The following is a 16,535-nucleotide window of genomic DNA, read 5'->3' on the forward strand; positions in this document are numbered from 1 at the left end:
CCAGGCTCTCGGGCTCCCTCTCTCCCTCCCACTCCTGCTTCATGTACTTGGGACACCACACTGCGGTTGTCTTGTACCCTAGCTCTGCCCTGCATGCACGCAGCCAGATGCATACATGCGAACCCACCTTCCTGTTCCTTCTCCTCCTCCTTTCAGACTGCCTTCAGCTCTGGTGCCGCCACCTCCTGACACACTCCCTGAGGGCTCCTGCCTTGGCTGGCTGTCCCTCTTCCCTGTTCTCTGGTGTCCTCTGGACCTCTAGTCAATGCCCCCACTGTCTCCTTGCAGAGGGTCTGGTGACAGACCTTCTCCTATCAAGGCTTAGAGGCCCTTGGAGCACAGGGGAGTGTCCCCCTGGCCCAGGCAGATGCTGGACCTCGCACAGAGCAGGGCGCAGAGTCTGCACCTAAGAAATACTGGGTGAACAAATCCCAAGAGGGTGGTGTCATTGTCCCTAGCACACAGACAAAGAAATGGAGGGAGACGGAGGCCAGGCGAGGTGTCCTGTGTCCCCAGTGCGTTAGAGATGGTGCCTGGGCCAAAGCCCAAGGTGGGTGACTCCTGGCATTCCCCTTGCTGGGGAGCATGCGGTCCTGTGTTTGAGGCCACAGCTCTTGGAGCTCCGACTTCCCCTCCGAGAAGCAGAGTTGTCTTGAGGTGAAGAAGCCATGTGACGTGGTGCCTCCACGGGGTGTTCTCTGCATCTAGGGCAAATATGGGGGAGGTGGCACAAGGATTTGGGAGTAAGAGTCTGCACCTTTGATCGACTTCACATGAATGGATTAACCCGGGCCAGGTTAAGACCCCAAATTGAAGGAGTAAATTTGTGTCAACTGCTTTAATGAATGTGTGCATTTACGGTCTCAATTATACGGGCACTTGCTGTCTCCATTTAAAAGATAAGGTTGAAAGGGGAGATGAAATTATGAGAAGAGATAAAATAAAAGCAAATCTAAGATATTATTCAAAAAGGAACTGGATGAAATAGCAAGAGCTGTCTGTGGTGGTAAAAGGAACACATGAGAGTGAAAGACATCCCCCTAATTATAGCTGCCGTAGGCTGCAAGCGAATATTCAAGTCAGCAGAAGAGCAACCTTCCTTCCCTCCTGGGCGATTTTTACCTAAGGCCAAGAAAGCCTTTCAGTTAATGCGTTTCTCCCGAATGCCTACTATGTGCGTGTCCCTGAGGATATAAATGCTCTTGCAGACCCAGAAAAATGACAATAAATTATGATTTAAAAAAAAAATAGGACAATCTTCAATGCGTGGTAGGAGCCCCGAAGAGGGAGTGATTATCTATCTAGAGGAACTGGGGGTGGCGCAAAAGGGACACCTGAGTAAGCCTAATGGGTGAGGGTGATAGGTGGAGAGACGGAGGAAAGAGTCTCCAGCAGAAGCAGCCACAGAAAGTCTGGGAGGAGGGGCTGGAAAAGCGGTGGGGGTGTTTAGTCCTGGTTATTGAACGCTTAGTAAATACTAGGCCCTGGGCTAATTGCACGACCCCTGTTAACTGATCTGTTCATCACGGCATTTTGAGGTAGGTACTGTTATTACCTCCATGTTAGGGATGGAAATGCTATCACTGAGGTTACGTAACTTGACCAAGATCATAAGGTTGGTGTGGACTCAGACCCAGGTCTCTTCTCTCACTAGAGAGAGAATATTAGGCTCTCTCTTGAAATTGAAGTCACAATGTCAGCCGAGGCTGCAGTCCTTTGAAAGCTGGATTGGGCTCATTCAGGTGGCTTTTGTTGGCAGGCTCTGTTCCTCCTGATGTCGGCTCTCTATAGGACTGCTTGTGATGTGGCTGCTCCCCCCAGGACAAGTGATCCAAGACAGAGAGAGATGCCAAGTGTCTTTTATAACCTACTTTGGAAGTGACATGCCTTCACTTCCATTGGATGCAATTGGTCACATAGACCAACGCTGGTACAATGTGGAGGGGACAACACACAGGTGTGAATACATGAAACGGGGATCAGAGAGGCTATCTCAGAGGCTGCCTACCCTGCCTGACCTCCTAAATTATTGGGAATTTTTGTTCCAGCAAGAAATGGGTAAGGGGGATGGGAATCTGATGTGTAGGTTCCTTTAGTGGGAACTTCAGGGCAGAATTTATTATAAATGCACGTAGAGAAGCCCAGTTTGACCCCCACTAAGAGGATGAGCTGGTCATCCCTTCCAAAAGGCACGCACTGCAGAGTGGCCCTTTCCTCTCCCCCAGTGCTCCCTGGCTCCGCACCCGTATGTTGAAAGGTCTCTGCACACAGTAGGTACTCTCTGCCATGCTGGCGGAGTTGAACTGGCTGCAGCTGCAGCTCTGGGGACCCTGAGCTGTGCAGTTGTGTTCAGAACTCCTTCACCCCCATGTGCCCACTTCCTCAGGCCAGCTCATATTCCATCCCCTCTGAAATTGTCACCCACACTTCCCAATTGGACTTCTCGCAGACCTGCAGCAATCCAGGCAGGCTCTGAAAGGCCTGGCTTCTCTTTCTGAGGATTTTATCAGCATGCGAAAATAAACAGAGCTCGAGGGGTCCTTGATGTCTTAGGATTGCATTTTTTTTTTATTGGAGTATAATTGCTTTACAGTGGTGTGTTAGTTTCTGCTTTATAACAAAGTGAATCAGTTATACATATACATATGTTCCCATACCTCTTCCCTCTTGCATCTCCCTCCCTCCCACCCTTCCTATCCCACCCCTCTAGGTGGTCACAAAGCACCGAGCTGATCTCCCTGTGCTATGCGGCTTCTTCCCGCTAGCTATCTATTTTATGTTTGGTAATGTATATATGTCCGTGCCACTCTCTCACTTTGTCACAGCTTACCTTTCCCCCTCCCCATATCCTCAAGTCCATTCTCTAGTAGGTCTGTGTCTTTATTCCTGTCTTACCCCTAGGTTCTTCATGACATTTTTTTTTCTTAAATTCCATATATATGTGTTAGCATACGGTATTTGCCTTTCTCTTTCTGACTTACTTCACTCTGTATGACAGACTCTAGGTCCATCCACCTCATTACAAATAGCTCAATTTCATTTCTTTTTATGGCTGAGTAATATTCCATTGTATATATGTGCCACATCTTCTTTATCCATTCATCCGATGATGGACACTTAGGTTGTTTTTGTCTCCGGGCTATTGTAAATAGAGCTGCAATGAACATTTTGGTACATGACTCTTTTTGAATTATGGTTTTCTCAGGGTATATGCCCAGTAGTAGGATTGCTGGGTCATATGGTAGTTCTATTTGTAGTTTTTTAAGGAGCCTCCATACTGTTCTCCATAGTGGCTGTACCAATTCACGTTCCCACCAGCAGTGCATTTTAATGACTGCTTCTTTCCGAGAAAACGAGCTGGCCCCATTTCCTGGTCAACATCCACACTCATATGAGCATAGCTGGGGTCTTGGGACCCAGAGCATTCCAAAGTGTGACTGACCAGTTTGCAATTAGCACTTCATTAGAGGGACACCCTTTGTCCACAGAACCAAGACTGGCTCCCAGAGACCAGCATCTCCCACCAACTCCCAGAGTGGTCTTTCTAGAACCTGCCTCTGATCACACCACTCCTTGTTCAAAACTCTCCTTACACCTCCCTGCCTTGGGGATCCAGCTCCTCAGCATGGCTCACAAGGACCGTCACAGTCGGCCTCTGCCTGCTCCCCTGCCTCCGCTACCCGCTGCCCCTCCCCTCTCCTCCAGCCCTGCTCCCTTCAATTTCTACCGCAGTCAGATCCAACTGTTTGTCGTCGGTGAATGATCGATGCCGTCTTTCACCTCATCTCTGCCTTGAATGCCCTTCCTGTCCTGAATAACATCCATGCCCGCTTCAGAATTAATCTTCACCTCCCATCATCTGGGAAGCCTTCCATAAACCACCCCCAAGTTGAATTACATTCTCCTTTCCTTCCTCCCGTGTGAGCAAGGTGGTGGTGCTGTGTCTTGACGCTCGGCGGCTTCCTGGATATCCTAGGCAGTGTTCCCACCTTGGATGAGACCCTCTCACCCCCTCAGCCATTCGGGAGAGCTGGCTTGTAAAACTAGTCATGTGGAATGTCACCATGGGAGGGAGGAGAGGCCTGCCCAGCATGGCCCTCAGCAGCTCAGGCAAGCGCAGTGTGCCCTCATGTCCTGCATCCCTGTGGTCCCTAGGGCTCTGGGAACACATGGCGATAGCTCCCGAAATCCTTGCTAAAAAGCAGAGGTGGTCCAGCCAGCATAGCCATGGTGCCTTGATATCTGAGAAGGCCCTGCCCTTGTGTCAGGGCAGGACTCCTGGGTTTAGTTGACACTTGGCTTCATTCGTTAAGGTTCTTTGCTGCCCACACTTCACAGCCTATGTTCCTGCCTCTGGACAGCTTGACGAGAGAGTGCAAGGAACAGCAAGGACTTTGAGTAGATGTGGCATCAAATCCCAACATCACAACAAGGCCTGTGGCCTTCAGCCAGTGACATAAACTCATGGGGCATCAGTGTCCTAACTGGCCAAGCAGAGGCAACATTCCCCATGGGCTGGCATGACAGTCACATGAGATAACATAAATGAGAGACTTAATGCAGCCTTAATTCTGCCCCGCCTCTCTTTCTTCCTCGATTCAAAATGTACCAAATGCCAACTGTATGCTGCGCTCCATGAGGGAGAAAACAGGAAGAAAACACAGCCTGCTCTCGAAAGCTCCCAGTCTACTATAAGAAGTGACACTTGGACATGCAAACTTACGATACAAAGTGGTAAATGACCAGTCCTGCAGAGGGGCGCCACTGGGGCTTTGGGAGAGTTTTCTGAGGGCGAGCTCCTGGAGAGCTTCTAGTCTGGGGGATTTGAATCTGGAAGGCATGGTGTGGACTTGGAGCAGCACGAATCCTGCAGAGTACCAGGATCCCACCCCCTCGCCGTGGACCAGAACCCTGCTTGCGGGAGATAAACATACAGCTGCTAGGGCTGCAAGGCGGGGCTGGGGTTGCAGGAACAGCCAGCCGCTCCTGGGGACTGCTGCGTTCTCCGGGCCCTTTCTGCCAGGATCTGAGGAGGCCTGTTTACATGGGTCCCCCCTGCGGTCTGTGCTGCTTAATATGCCTTTTGAAAATGATGCTCAGTGGGACGTGTGCACATTTGTAATTACAAAGTCAGGGCTGGTTTTTCACAATCTGCCTGCTAATTTCTCAAGCGCAGGAAGGGAAATAGAAAAAAGTCCAAAATAGTCGAGTGGGTTCCCTGATAGAACTCTGTAGGGCTTCCTGTTTACAAAGCGCTTTTATTCCTCCCCATGAGGAAGGCAGACCAGATACTCTTAGCCCAGAGGGGAAACTGAGACCCACAGAGGAGAAATGACTTGTCCAAGGTTGCATGGCAAGTAGGAAGGGTAGGCAGGGATGCACCCCAGTTTCTCTGATGGCACATCTGGTGCCTTTTCCTATCAACCTGTGGCACAGAAAGAAGGAGGGATGAGGCAAGAAATTCCCAGAACCAAGGCTGCTTCCCCTACAAGGTGGGCATCCTGCCACGAGAAATGGCTCATCAGGAGCCACTGGGTGAAAACCCACATTCAGGGAAAGCCTTCCCAGTAACTGAGATCCAGCCGGAGGCTTCCAGGAGCAAGCCTCACACGGAATGAGGGCGGGCTAAGATTTCAGCCAACCCTTTGAAACCGAGCCTGCGGTTGAAGTCAGGTCAACACATTCACAGGCGTTTTGGGCCCTATCGACGTCTGGGGTGGGAAACCCACCCGAAAGCTGTTGAAATGCAGGGGCCAGCGCTGGTTTTGCAGAACAGTGGCTCTTTGAGTGGAAGGTGTTCGAGAATTAAGTTTCCCCAGTGTTCCCAGGGCTCAGACTTAAAGCCAAGGGGGGTTGGGGCCTCCAGCGCCTGATGGAGCCACTGATAGGTCCCTGCTGGCTAAAAGTGATGACATTGGCAAGAAACTGATCTTTCTGGGGAGCAGAAACTCAAGAGCACTCAAGTGAAGAACACAAGGCAAGTTGTGTTACCTGCCACAAAGGTTCAACTTTCATGCCTAGGGGAGGGGGTAAGAGGGGCCATTGGTATTGGGTATCAAGGGTCCCAGACCAGACTCCGGAGGAGGAAACTGCTGGAGTGGGACCTCTTATCTTGTCTCCTACTGTCCTTCTCCACATAGAATTAGGACATGCTCAGGCTAGGGGTGGAGACTGGGTAACCCACTTGCTCCCCGTTTCATGGACGGGAAAATCAAGACGCTGCAGCATCAGGAGACTTACCTCTGGGCATCAGAGCGTGTCACACATGAGGCTTGCAACCAGGTCTCCAGATTCTCAGTCCACTGCTCATGGGGACTGAGCAAAGAGACACAAATCAAAGTTCCCAGCTCTTTGTCACCATGTCGCGGGCCAAGCCACAGCCCACCTACCTCTGGCCTCCTTCACACTCCTTGTGATCCTGCTGAGTGCCGTTCCTTCCTGTAAGCTGATGCTCACACACATGTCTGGCCAAAGCAGGTTTCAGCCACTGGGTGATATTTGTTGAAAAGCGAAGTCAGTTTGTGTGAAGCAGCCCCTGCTTGGCCTGGCTCTCTTAACACCAGTCAGTCATACATTCTCCTGTTAGTCAATGCTTGGTTGAATGGTGAAGACCAAGGATATCCAATGGAGTGTCACGTGTGCACAGCCCAAGATAATCCTGGGGGACAGCTGCTGACTGGGCTCTAGCATCTGCATCTAAAAGTCAAGTCCAACACGGCTGGCTATAGATAAAAAAGTGGCCATCCTGAAGTATGGTGGTCCATGGGTAGATTCTCGAGTTGGCTTAGGGTGGATATAAAGCTTCTGAAATTGCAGGGAACACCTTACCCATGTTTATACATGGGCTTTTATCTAAGAACAAGTCCCTATCTTTCATCAAATTTTCAACTCTGAATAATCGGAAGTTTAAGAAGCCATAATGTAGCTATCTAAAGGCATCATCCTAGCTCTGTGTTTATCCACCTCAGGTGTCTCACAGTGTCCTGGTTCCGTATAACACAGTCTGAGCTGGAGTGTCTCTTCTGACTTCAAAAACTGAAGTGTTGAAAGCCTTGGTCATGGCTGGATGACCTTGGCTGCTGAAAGTTCTTTGTCATTTTTTTCTAGTAACTGTGTTCTTTCTGTAGGACAGTCACTCTCCTTTGTGCTGGGGATGAGGGGCTACAGTGGAAATATGAAGGCAGAGGGCTGAAGAAAGGAGGTTTAAACCCTCTGTGGTATTGACACAAAGAAGCCTTTCTTCTTAAGTGCAACCTAAAAAATAATCCCCCATTGGGGAGTGCCATGAAACTTCCTGTGTAACATATTCAAACATCCCCCAGCAGCTGTGGCCTGTGGGAACCCAATAGGGCCTGAGCCAAAGATGGGCATAGAGGTGGTGGGAGTAGCAATATCTGCCTTCTCTTCAAACTTCTTTCAATTAAGAAAGGACTTAGAATTTAAAAGTAAAATAAGAATTATGATGGAGTCATTGAAGACCAGCTCTAAGAAGAACTTTAGTTTTCTCAGCTGTGAAAATGTGACTTGGATGAGAATAGTCTCAGTGGCCTAGAAAGGACAGGACTTACCCACAGAGGTAATGCCCAAGCCCTTTGACCCCCTGTCTGAGAATTGAGCCTTGAGAATTGTATCTCCTCATATTCTTGCTGGGATGGTCACCACTTGGGAATGGTATCCTGGCATCAGTCATGTAAATGAAATATGAAAACTTCCCATTTTCTTGGGTACCTGTTGTCATTACTTCACCAGTTGGAGAGAACAGTACCCAATGCAGTTCCTTTGAGTGAATGTCCTCCCCAGCAAGCAGGATAAAGGTGTTTTCCTAAAGTACCTGGTTGCAAAAAACCTTAGAGTCACAGAGAATCAACACCTGGGAGTACCCGGAAGACCACCTAGTCAAGTCCTGTCACTTTGTTGCAGGTGTTTCTGAGGCCCAGAGAAGAAAAGAGACTCAAACAGATGAGCTGTGCCCATCAGATTCTCTCGTTCAGAAAGGAAACAAGGAGTAGAGAGGAAAGTTTCCAGCTATGACGGGCACTGGGTTTTGAAGGTCACACAGCCTTGAGAACTTGGGTGGCAGATTTTGTTTGTTTGTTTGCTTTTGTTGGGATGAATAAACTGATGAGTACGTAAGTCTTTAGAGAGCTGGGAGTAGGGCAGGTGAGCAGAGATGCCTTTTGTGCCCTGGCTTCCCTGCAGTCCCTTAAACCCTGCTTTAGTGGAATGAACTGAGTTGATTTGTTGAAACATAGAAAAGCCCTGACCAGAACAAGGGGACTCAGGTGTGCACAGGAGCTGGACTGTAGGACCTATGAGAACCCTTTAACCAGAGGTAGTCTGATTTCAGGGGTCTTGGGGTTCAGGGCCTATTGGAGCTAGCGAGCCATAAGCACAGGTAACTCATGCCAGTTTCACTGAAAATGCAGGTGGTCTCTGGGAAAGGGTCTTTGGGCAGCTTGATGCTCATAATATGGTCCTTAGACCAGCAGCATCAATATCTGGGGGTCGTTGGAGGTGTAGAGCCTCGGCCACACCCAGACCTCCTGAATCAGCATTTGCATTTTCACAAGTTCTCCAGCGATTCCTATGTACATTAGGTTTGAGAAGCAGTGATTTAAGAAGTAGCCTTGAAAAAAAAAAACAAAGCAAGGACACGACAGAGAAAAGGCTGTGAGCAGAAACATGAGGATCTGCACTAATCTCATCTCCAGGACAAACTCGCTGTGCAGCCTTGGGAAAACCACAGCCATGCTCAGAACGGCTGTTCTCTCATCTGAAAATGAGAGGGTTGGACTGGATGATCTTTATGCTCTAGCCTCGCAGGCATCTCTGATATGAGGTAGGAGGGGGGAACCCCACTCAGCTGAAGATCAGAGAGCTTCTTGCTGTGTAAAACACTCCCTAATCAGCCTATGTCAAGTCCCCCGCCCCCCGACTAACCACAGTGACAAGTCCCAGGAGTGCACCTTGTCAGGCTGTGAATAAAGTTCAGGCAGCTTGGTTAATTACCCTGACACCAACTAGAGTTAGCTACCCAGCAGCTCGGAAACTCATCTTAATGATTAGAGGAATGCACACGCCACAGCTTCAGTCACAGCCACCACCTTTGCAGGCTACAGCTTTGTTTCAGGGTCTCAAATTCAGGCAGAGGATCCCCAAGGGCATCAGGGGTCCAGGTAGGTGTCAGGAGGTTCCCCCTTGCCCATTCCACATGAGGGTGAGGTCATTCTCCAAATGTGTCATTAGTGAAGCTTTGTAACAATCATAACAAAGAACCCGTTTTTTTCTCTCCTACCTCTACGTGTAACCTGCTCCAAGTTCTCCACTGCTGTCAGAAAAGGCCATGCGGGATGTACTCCTCCTTATTCTCTAGCCACAAGTCCATTAATTTCTACCTCAAACCCTCTGCCCTGACCTCAGAGGGCTACACTCTGTTCCCTGTGTGAGCCATGATATTTCTTCTATTTGCACATATTGCTTCTGCCTAAAACACTCTTCTCTGCTCTTGACCATAGTCCTTACTCAGTCTTCAGATTTAGTGTCTCTGTCATTTCCCCCAGAAAGATATTGTGTCCATATCATGTCCCCCATGTCCAGGTTGGATGTCTACATTTCTATAGAGTCCTGTGCTACATCAATTGTACTAGATATCACACTATATTTTGAGAGTTTCTCTACAAAACAATGAGCTCTGGGTTGTCAGAGACCATGCCTGACTTACTTAAGATCTAAGCTCCGTGAGGACAGGGATTGTTTTCTCTGTCATTGACAGCTGTATTCAGAGTGCCATGTACATTGCCTGGCACATAGAAGATGCTCAATAAATGTCCTTTAAATGAATGAATGGATGAAGAAATGAATTCCCCATGCTTAACACAGTGTCTGGTGCATGATGCACAATCAATTTTGTTTCAAGTGAATGAAAGGACAAAGGGAGATTTTTCTGTTTTGGCATAGTCTGGACAGTGAAAACTCATTAGGATGGATTGCTTGACAGGCTGAAGCACAAAGGTGTCCACAGCTCAGTTGCCTCTAAAGAGGTCTGTCCTGACACTGGACAGGGAGGTAAGACTTGTTTTGTGACTGTGGGACCAAGGGTGAGAGGTCCAGAGAGGGTACTACCATAAGAGGATTACTTTGAATGAATGACCATGGGGAAGTGTGAGGCTCCCTCAGCCCAGAGCACATACATCCCCTCTCTCCTGCAGGCTGTCTGAAGGCCTAGAGGGCTTGTCCCAGGCCCAACCTTTCACGTGGACCAAGAGGTAGAGGCAAAGAAGGGATTTCTCTAGGCAGGCCCTTTAGATAGGAGAAAACATTCTCAAATCTTAGAGCCAGTGAATGACATTACTGATATTGGAAGTCACATCTTTATGGGCCTTAAGTGCAGGGCTCTTTTTTTTAATGTATTTTTAAAATTTTTATTTAATTTTTGGCTGCGTTGGCTCTTTGTTGCTGCACGCGGGCTTTTTCTAGTTGTGGCGAGCGGCGGCTACTCTTTGTTGTGGCACGTGGGCTTCTCATTGTGGAGGCTTCTCTTGTTGTGGAGCACGGGCTCTAGGCATGCAGGCTTCAGTAGTTGTGGCATGTGGGCTCAGTAGTTGTGGCTCATGGGCTCTAGAGCGCAGGCTCAGTAGTGGTGGCGCACGGGCTTAGTTGCTCTGCGGCACGTGGGATCTTCCTAGACCAAGGATCAAATCCATGTCCCCTGCACTGGCAGGTGGATTCTTAACCACTGCGCCACCAGGGAAGTCCCCCAGGGCTCTTTCTAAGCATTATGTTTTAATAAAGATTTGGGACTTTCATTTTTCTATAAAGCAAAGCCCATTTTAAAATACCTATTTCTTTACATGTGGTGGCAGCAGTGGGATAAAAGTCCAATGTCCACAAGCCAAAAGAAGTTGGGGAAAAGAATTGGAGCATTTCTGGAAGACTCTCCTCTTCTGTATGTTGATCCAGGTTGCTTAGCTTTTCCATTGAGGACTGGGGTTGGAGAGGAAAGGTTATATTCTATTTACTTTGTAAAAGGAAATTTCTCTCTCCCTGTTTCCTTCTTCTTCCCTAGTAATCCCTCAACCTAACAAATTAGCTTCCCAGAGACCTCTATCGGAAGGTTTCTTCTCATGTGACCAGGGGCACAGAGCAAAGGAGACAGGATAGGATAATAATTAGGAATCTAGGTTTAAAAATCAGACACATCTGAGCTTAAACCCAGCCTTGCCATTTATGAGCTCTTTGACCTCTACCAAATGACTTAATGTCTCTGAGTCTCCATTTTCTCATCTATACAATGGGGATAATACTAATATTAATCATTTGGTAGTTTTATGAGATAGTGAGATCAGTACAAGCAAGTACTTAGTATGAGATCACAAACTCCATCCACAATGCCAAACTTAGAAAGTTCTGAGAACTGAAAGCATTTTTCATAACTCATTTGGCAGTAAAATCTGATCTCACTTGAACTCACTTGGCAACAAAAATGTGACCTGAACTTAAGTAAAACTATTTAGAGTTGTTATTGTGACTTTTCATGTATTTTGCTGTAGAAATATTGATGCGTTTGATCACAGGGTAATACCTCAGTATCCACTGGGAGTGTTAGGTAATGTAAGCTACATGCTGTATGTACCCTAAAATCTATAATGGTTATAGATTTTAAAATCTATAACCTTTCTAAAATCTATAATGGTTTGATTTCCAAAATGCATATAACTCTAAAGATTTCATGCAAAGGATTGTGGACCTGTAGACGATCTGGCTGTGTTAACTGCTCAGTACTTGAAAGCCATCATCAGTTCTGCTTCAGGGATTTGCCCAAGGACACACAGAGACTTGTTTGCATATGACACTGTCCTCAGGTATTATTTATTCTATAACCATGACCTTGACCAAAAATATCTCTTTGACTATTCAACTTGAACTTCCTCAAAAGAAATCCATTTCTTTAGATATTTCAAGCTCTTTGGTTCTTGAGAGACCACTTGTAAAGATGAAAATTGAAAATTGGTTGATTGAAAGTTGAGAGTGAGAGGTACTCATAAACCAGAACCAGAGAAGGGTGGGGGCAAGAGAGGGAATCACAGAGGTGAAAATGTGACCCACTGGGCAACAGCACTAGTTCTGTACCCAGGGCCAGCTCTGGAAATTAAATAGAACTTTGACACATGGGAGGTTTTAAATATATAGAAAGGGTGGAGGAAGCAATAAAATTCCCAACATCCTCCCATTTCTTTATCAAAAGAATGTGGGAGAGTTTTATAATAAAAGATACAAATCTAATCTAATTAACATAGGGTTAAAATACCAAATGTTATATACATAAAGCAAGAGGTAGGGATAAGTTATGGGTGATTGCTACAGTTGAGTCAGAAATCTAGCTCTGAGCTTCCTGGCAGCCAAGGAAAAAAGGAAAACATGATGGTTACCTTTTCTCATAGCATATGTTTTGGGTATCCATTGTTGCATAACAAACTGCCTCAAAACTTAGTGGCCTAAAGTAATCATTTTACTTCGCTCAAAATTTTATGGGTTAGGAATTGGGGGAGCATCTTGCTGGGCAGCTCATCTCTGAGATGCACAGCAGCAGGTGGGGTGGCTGGAACTGTAGGATTGACTTCCAAGAATGGCTTCTTTAGTCCCGTGTTGCTGCATCATTGCTCCTTGGCTTCTCTCTCCATGCATCTCATCCTGCAGGGCCTCTCCATGGGGTTTGGGCTTCTCACCTCATGATGGTCTCAGAGTAGTTACACTTTTAACATGGCAACTGGTTTCTCAGAGATAGGAAGAAGAAGCTGCAAGACCAGTTAAGGGCCATGCGCAGAACTGGCACGACATCCCTTCTACCAGATTCTCTTGGTCAAAGCAGCCAGAGAACCTGCCCAGATTCAAGGAGTGGACTTCGTGTCCTGACTGAGCTGGAGGAGCAGGTCACATTGCCGAAGAGCATGTGGAGTGGGAGATATTTTTGTGACCATCTTTGGAAAAATAATCTACCACAGCAGGATAAAAGGAAGCATATGCATCTGTCAGGAGGAATGACATCTTTCTAGGACTGAACTTGTAAGATGAATTATGTGGCATCTCTTCTAGAGAACAGTCATTGCACGTTGACTGAAACAGACAATGTCATCAAGAGCCAGTTGGAAGAAGATGCAGACACAGCTCAGGATTTTATATACTTAGCTGAAAACCTGGGTTCCAGAGGCTCTGGCCCCTGAAATTAGTGGCAGTCCTTGGGGCCAAATGTTACCTTTCAACTGACTGATGACCATATAATGTACGTGCTGTGAAAACCATGTAGCCGTGTACCTGATTCCTGCCCTCCTGGCATTCCATCTTGCAGGGAAGGCAACTCATATCACAGTACAAAGTGTAGATGTGGACCTGATTTTTTCAGATGTGGGCACAGAGAGCTGCCTACATCAGACTTGTGTGAAACATGAGGTGTCTAGACACCTAGACACAGGTGTTTGTTAAAAATCCAGATGCTTGGGCTTCCCTGGTGGCACAGTGGTTAAGAGTCCGCCTGCCAATGCAGGGGACACGGGTTCGTGCCCCGGTCTGGGAAGATCCCACATGCCGCGGAGCGCCTGGGCCCGTGAGCCATGGCCGCTGAGCCTGCGTGTCTGGAGCCTGTGCTCCGCAGAGGGAGAGGCCACAACAGTGAGAGGCCCGCGTACCGCAAAAAAAAAAAAAAAAAAAAAAAAAAAAATCCAGATGCTTGACCCCATTGTTCCCTTGCAGAGACTCAGGGAGCTCTGCTTTGAAATGCTCTCCAGGTGATTCTGAGCGTACTGATGTTCAGAGCTCCACGTAAGGGCTAGAGCAGCACCACTCCAGCAGTCAACGGTAATTGAGGACTTCCTCTCACTCAGGAACTGTTCAGAGTGTCTTACAAATTATATCAGTGACTCTTCGCAACAGCTCAGTGAACTATTTTTCTCCAGTTTTTAGTTAAGAGATTGAAGACTCAGAGACAGTCCACAGCCTGTCCAAGGTCACACAGTTTCTAAATGGGTGATGCCAGGACTCACCCCAGGGGTCTGGTTCCAAAGCCCTCATTGATGGGTTTTGTGACTCCAGATGACCAGCTTAAAAACTTTCTATCCAGTGCCAGGATGCTACCAACTCCCTGGGGCATAAAACTGTCACGTCCTCCTAGATGTCTGTCCTGGAAATTCCAAGGCAAATTCGGAAAAACTCAACACAGTGAGTCTTGTTAACATGCCCTCTTTTGAAGATAGCAGGTAAGAGAAAAGACACTGGCCACGTATTTCGGTGCTGATATCGCTAGGCGTGTGACCCCCAGGCCAGAGGTTCCACTTCACATAGCCACAGTTTGCTGGTCTAGATCTTCTTCCAGCTCAAAATTTGTCCCAAATCCTGGATGATTTGATATGACAGCACCATGCCTAGTACTGCTTGTGGATTCACTGATTCAATGATTGTTTCATTCATTCAGTTCATCCAACAAATAGCTTCTCTGTGTCTGCTATTGTACTCCATTCTCAGAGAAGTAAATGTTTAAAGTACCCACTTAATAACTTGAAAACTGATTTGACCAATTTCATCTCACTGCGCAGCCTCCCAAAGGATTCCCTGAGGTAGCGTGGGCCCCTGCTGCCACCATTGCGCAGGCCCACAGAACCAACTCGGTTGTTTGAAAGGAAACCCAGAGGTCAGTCACCCAGCACTTTCTAATTCAAATCGGCTGACAGTCAGTGGCTTTCTGCCCTGGGGCAAACCCTCCACCTTCAGTCCTGCTTTGATCCTCTAGCCCAGGCTGCTTTCATTTCACAGTTGGAGTAACAAAGGTTAAAACAGATGACAACTCTTTCTAGAGAGTGGGGTCCTTTGCCCCTGAGACACACTGTGGTGAGACACAGAGGAGGCTCTTCAGAAGAAGGGCAAGGTGAAGCTGTGGAGACGGAAGAACCGTCTAGTTCTAACACTCTAGCAGCAGATTTCCCCCAACAAAGTGCAGAAGCCCAGTATTTACAGTGCAGGGCCTGGGGGCTGGGGCAGGGACGTGCCCTCACTATGGGGCCAGGACCATGAGGCTCCAATTCCATCACCCTGCAGGTGGGGACACTAAAGGACCAAGAGAGGGGAGCTCTTTGTCCAGAGTCACTGCAGGTTCATGGGCAGGAGGGAAGGTAAGGGGTGAGGGGAAGGGCAGCAAAGGAAAAGCAAAATAAAATCCAGTAAAACAGAATATGGCCCTGGGTTCACAGGGGAGCAGTTCTTTGAAGAACCCCTGGGACCTAAGAGGCCTGCTTCACCTGGTCTGTTCATTGCCTCTGAGGATCATTCTCCCAGACAAGGGTCTGCCCCCTGGGCCACGCTCCCTCGACCACCCCACTTGGCCATTTGGGAACAGGGGAGCTGCAGACAAGCTCTTGGGGTCCCTAGGTGGATGGCATTGAGTTTTTATCAGCAGAAGAGGAGGCTGCCCAGCCCAGATGTGAGATCCCTCCCCCCTCCTCCAAGCCCAGCCATGCCCTGTGCCCTGGCAGCTTCCTTCCCAGCATCAGGTCTTCTGGGGAGTGCTTAACGAGTGGCTCAGCTTCCGGACCAAGGCCTGCTGTTCTCGGCCCGGGGACATGTTTTCAGCAGAGAACGCTCAGCAAGGGCGGGCGAGGGTGGGTGAGGGCAGATCTCTGCACTCAGAATTCAGATGTGACTCCCCAGTCTGTCCCCTCAGTGACTTGACATGTTCTAGGACAGCCTTCAGAATGCCTCCTGCCTTGCTCCTTGCAATTGCGGGTAGCGGGGAGTAGTGTGGGGACTATATGTAGAATTTGTTGAGATCAGGCAGAACGAAGCAAGACACCCTCTTCTGATTCATAACACGTGAGAACGTGCTTTTGACGGAAGCAGCTCCCAGTAATAGTAACAGCTCCCAGGTCTGCAACAGGTCCCAGAACCTTCAGCACCCTGCCAAGCTCAGCAGCATCCCTAGGCAGGAGGGGGTGGAGGGTGGGGAGGCAGAGGCTGCCTGGGGATGGGGGCTAAAGACAGACACAGAGAGAGGCAGGGTTAGAGACAGGGGCACAAGGCAAAGAGAGATGTGGATAGCGAGGCACAGGGACACAGGAAGTCAGAGGGGGTGGCAGATGGAGACAGGTGGAGATGGACATGCCAAGCAATTTGTCCTCTGTCACTTTCGCCCTCCCTTGGGCCCTCCGCATGTCCTGCAGACAGCTCTCCTGCCTGGAAGCCCAGCTGCTGGCCCAGCGGGGGAGAAGGGAGAGAGGTGCCTCATGCCAGGCCAGTGGCCACAATAAATTCCTGGATCTCTGGAACCTACAAAGGTTTTGAGACCCATATCCCTTGTCTCTAGCTCTGGGAAGCTGCCTTCATCCTGATGTCAAGATTTGGGGGCTCTGGGTGGTGCTATTTATTTCAAAAAGAATATCTCTTTAAAAATAAAATGTTGTGACTTCCCTGGCGGTCCAGTGGTTAAGACTTTGCCCTCCAATGCAGGGGGTGTGGGTTCGATCCCTGGTTGGGGAGCTAAGATCCCACATGCC

General features: G+C 48.3%; 1 protein-coding gene across 2 annotated transcripts in view; it reads left to right on the plus strand.

Annotated features, from left to right (window-relative positions):
* Positions 1-16,535, plus strand: part of RPS24 (ribosomal protein S24) — a gene marked incomplete at its 3' end in the record, with an annotated part of 502,092 nt that overhangs the window by 442,325 nt on the left and 43,232 nt on the right. Inside the window, exon 5 of one of the 2 annotated variants that reach the window (XM_082611023.1) lies at positions 7,005-7,015. The exons of the other annotated variant lie outside the window; for it this stretch is intronic. Coding sequence (XP_082467149.1) covers positions 7,005-7,007 — 3 coding nt within the window. Of the gene's footprint in view, positions 1-7,004; positions 7,016-16,535 lie in introns of those variants that run through there. 2 annotated transcript variants of the gene reach the window in all.

This window comes from Mesoplodon mirus (genome assembly GCF_964341445.2).
Source record: "Mesoplodon mirus genome assembly, chromosome: 2".
NCBI classification, from domain to species: domain Eukaryota; kingdom Metazoa; phylum Chordata; class Mammalia; order Artiodactyla; family Ziphiidae; genus Mesoplodon; species Mesoplodon mirus.